This window comes from Empidonax traillii, unplaced genomic scaffold (assembly GCF_003031625.1).
Source record: "Empidonax traillii isolate 1590-97213 ecotype Southwest subspecies unplaced genomic scaffold, ASM303162v1 scaffold3575:size12277, whole genome shotgun sequence".
Classification (NCBI taxonomy): Eukaryota; Metazoa; Chordata; class Aves; order Passeriformes; family Tyrannidae; genus Empidonax; species Empidonax traillii.
Genome location: NW_020958768.1, coordinates 1 through 2,645, shown reverse-complemented (window position 1 = coordinate 2,645; position 2,645 = coordinate 1). Strand labels below are relative to the sequence as shown.

Below are 2,645 nucleotides of genomic sequence, written 5' to 3'. Positions count from 1 at the left end.
ATGGGTTAAACGGGCCCAAAAATGGGTTAAACGGCCCCAAAAACGGGCAAAATGGCCCCAAAAATGGGCAAAAGGACCCCAAAGTGGCCAAAAAACGGCCCAAAGGACCCCCCAAAATGCTGGAAACAGCCCCAAAATCGACCCAAGGAGGCCAAAAATTACTGAAGTATCAAAAGGGACTGAAACAGCCCAAAATTGACCGAATCGACCCCAAAAATGGTCTGAAAGGGCAAAAAAAAAAAAAAAAATTGAGCGGAATGGCCCCTGAGACGACCCAAAAGTGGCCAAAATAGCCCCAAAAAGTGAAACAACCATCAGAGTGTCCAAAAAATGGCCCAAATAACCCCAAAAATGGCCAAAATAACCCAAAAAAAGGATCAGAATAACCCAAAAAATCTGAATAACCCAAAAAAATCAGCTGAATAACCCCCCAAAAAATGGAAGTGCCCCCAAACAGCCCAAAATCGACTGAAATAACCCCCCAAAATGGACTGAACCGACCCCAAATCCCTGAAAATGCCCAAAGTGCCCCAAATTCCCCCGGCCCCGACCCCGCTGCTCCCGCTCCCTCCCAGCCCCTTTTTGGGGGGAATTGGCGGCATTTTGGTCCAAAAGGGGCTTTTTTTCTCACCCCCCCCCCCCGGGAATGTCCCAAAAGGGGGGGGTTTGATCCCAAAATTCCCCCTCTGGAAAAACTTCCCGGTCGTGTCTGACCCGGGAAAGGGCGAAAAGCGACACCAAAACGGCTCCTTTTTGGTAATAAAAACGGTGGAAAACCCCCACGGATTCCGAGATTTTTGGGGGGAAAAACGGGAGATTTGGGGAAAAATGGGAGGTTTGGGGGAAAAATGGGAGATTTGGGGGGAAAAAGGGAAGTTTGGGGTAAATAAGGGAGGTTTGGGGGGAAAATTGGGTGATTTGGGGTAAATAAGGGAGATTTGGGGGGAAAATGGGAGGTTTGGGGCCGAATTTGGAGGGTTGGGGTTAAAAAAGGGGGATTTGGGGGACAAAAAATGATGGGGGGGAAAGGGAGGATATGGGGGCAAAGTGGGGGATTTGGGGGGGAAATGAGGGATTTGGAGGGGAAAACGGGGCAAAAATGTGACGTTTTGGGCTCCTCCTGGGGTTGTGGTGCCCCTTTTTTGGGGGTAAAATCCTCCAATTTTGGGGTATTTCCCCCAATTTTGGGGTAAAACCCCCCCAGTTTGGGGGTTGGGGTGTGTCTGCCCCCAGAGCTGACCCTGAGGTTGCTCCTCCCCCCCAGGTTTGGGGTAAAACCTGCCCCTTTTGGGGCTTTCTGCCCCCCACCCCCCACCCCCCCCAAAGTGAGAATTAATCCCCTCCACGGATTTATTTTCGCTGCCAAATCGCCCGAATTGGGGCAAAGGTCGGCCCGAGCTCCGGGAATTCCGAGCGATTCTCCCAGAGCTCCTCGAGGGGGGGCTCAGGGAGGGGGTCCCGGACCCCCCGGGGGGATGGGGGGGACCCCCAGATCCGGGACCCCCCCCCGAGCGGGAGGAGATTTTATTGGGATCAAATAAATAACCTCCGGGGGTGGGGGAGGGGCGGGGGGTCCCTGCCCCGCCCCCTCGGGGGGGTCCCGGCCCCGCCCCCTCAGGCACCGTCCTTGCTCTTGGTGCTGCTCAGGGGGACGGCGACGTCCTCGTCCTTCACATGCCCCGCCCTGGGGAGAGACCCCAAAACCTCTGACTTTGTCCCTAAAAACCTCCATCCCCAAAAACCTCCATCCCCAAAAACCTCCATCCCCAAAACCTCTTTGTCCCCAAAAACCTTCATCCCCAAAAACCTCCATCCCCAAAACCTCTGACTTTGTCCCTAAAAACCTCCATCCCCAAAAACCTCCATCCCCAAAACCTCCATCCCCAAAAAACTTCCATCCCCAAAAACCTCCATCCCCAAAAAACCTCCATCCCCAAAAACCTCCATCCCAAAAAACCTCCATCCCTAAAAACCTCCATCCCCAAAAACCTCCATCCCTAAAACTTCCGGCCTTGTTCCCAAAACCTCCATCCCCAAAATCTCCCACTTCCTCCCCCAAAACCTTCATCCCTTCCCAACCCCAAAACCTTCCCCTGGTGGTCCCTGTTGGTCCCTGTGTGTCCCTGATGGTCCCTGGTGGTCCCTGGTGGTCCCTGTGTGTCCCCAGGGGTCCCTGGGTGTCCTTGGTAGTCCCTGGTGGTCCCTGTGTGTCCTCACGTGTCCCTGGGTGTCCCTGGTAGTCCCTGGTGGTCCCTGTGTGTCCCTGATGGTCCCTGGTGGTCCCTGTTGGTCCCTGTGTGTCCCTGTGTGTCCCCAGGGGTCCCTGGGGGGTCCTCACCTCCTCTCGACGTCCCGGACGGTCTCGGGCAGGGGGACGTTGCGGGTCTCGGGCAGGAAGGAGGTGGCCACGGCCGACACGATGGGGGCGGCGCCGTAGATGACGAGGGGCAGCACGGGGGTCACGTCGGCCGCCATGCGCACCAGGGGGGCCACCATCCCCCCCACGCGGGCCATGGTGCCCCCCAGGCCCATCCCCGTCTGCCTGCGCCGCCACACACACCCCGGGGGGGGAGGTGAGGGGGAGGGTTGATGGGGTTGGGTTGATGGGGTTGGGTTGTTGGGGTTGGGTTGTTGGGGTTGGGTTG

The 2,645-nt window shown here is 56.8% G+C and overlaps 2 protein-coding genes across 2 annotated transcripts in view; one reads left to right on the top strand and one right to left on the bottom strand.

Annotated features, from left to right (window-relative positions):
- LOC114072604 overlaps window positions 1-1,275 on the top strand; it is a gene marked incomplete at its 5' end in the record, with an annotated part of 10,606 nt that extends 9,331 nt beyond the window's left edge. Inside the window, one exon of the mRNA XM_027910481.1 lies at window positions 1,265-1,275. Within this exon, the coding sequence (XP_027766282.1) occupies window positions 1,265-1,275 (11 nt within the window). The remainder of the gene's footprint in view (window positions 1-1,264) is intronic.
- Window positions 1,276-1,599: 324 nt separating this feature from the next.
- Window positions 1,600-2,539, bottom strand: LOC114072603 (solute carrier family 22 member 6-A-like). Its single transcript, XM_027910480.1, has 2 exons — window positions 2,339-2,539; window positions 1,600-1,684 (listed from the first exon to the last, which is right to left on the bottom strand). Exons 1-2 carry the CDS (start codon window positions 2,530-2,532, stop codon window positions 1,615-1,617), a joined length of 264 nt encoding a protein of 87 aa, XP_027766281.1. The 5' UTR covers window positions 2,533-2,539; the 3' UTR covers window positions 1,600-1,614.
- Window positions 2,540-2,645: the final 106 nt, after the last annotated feature.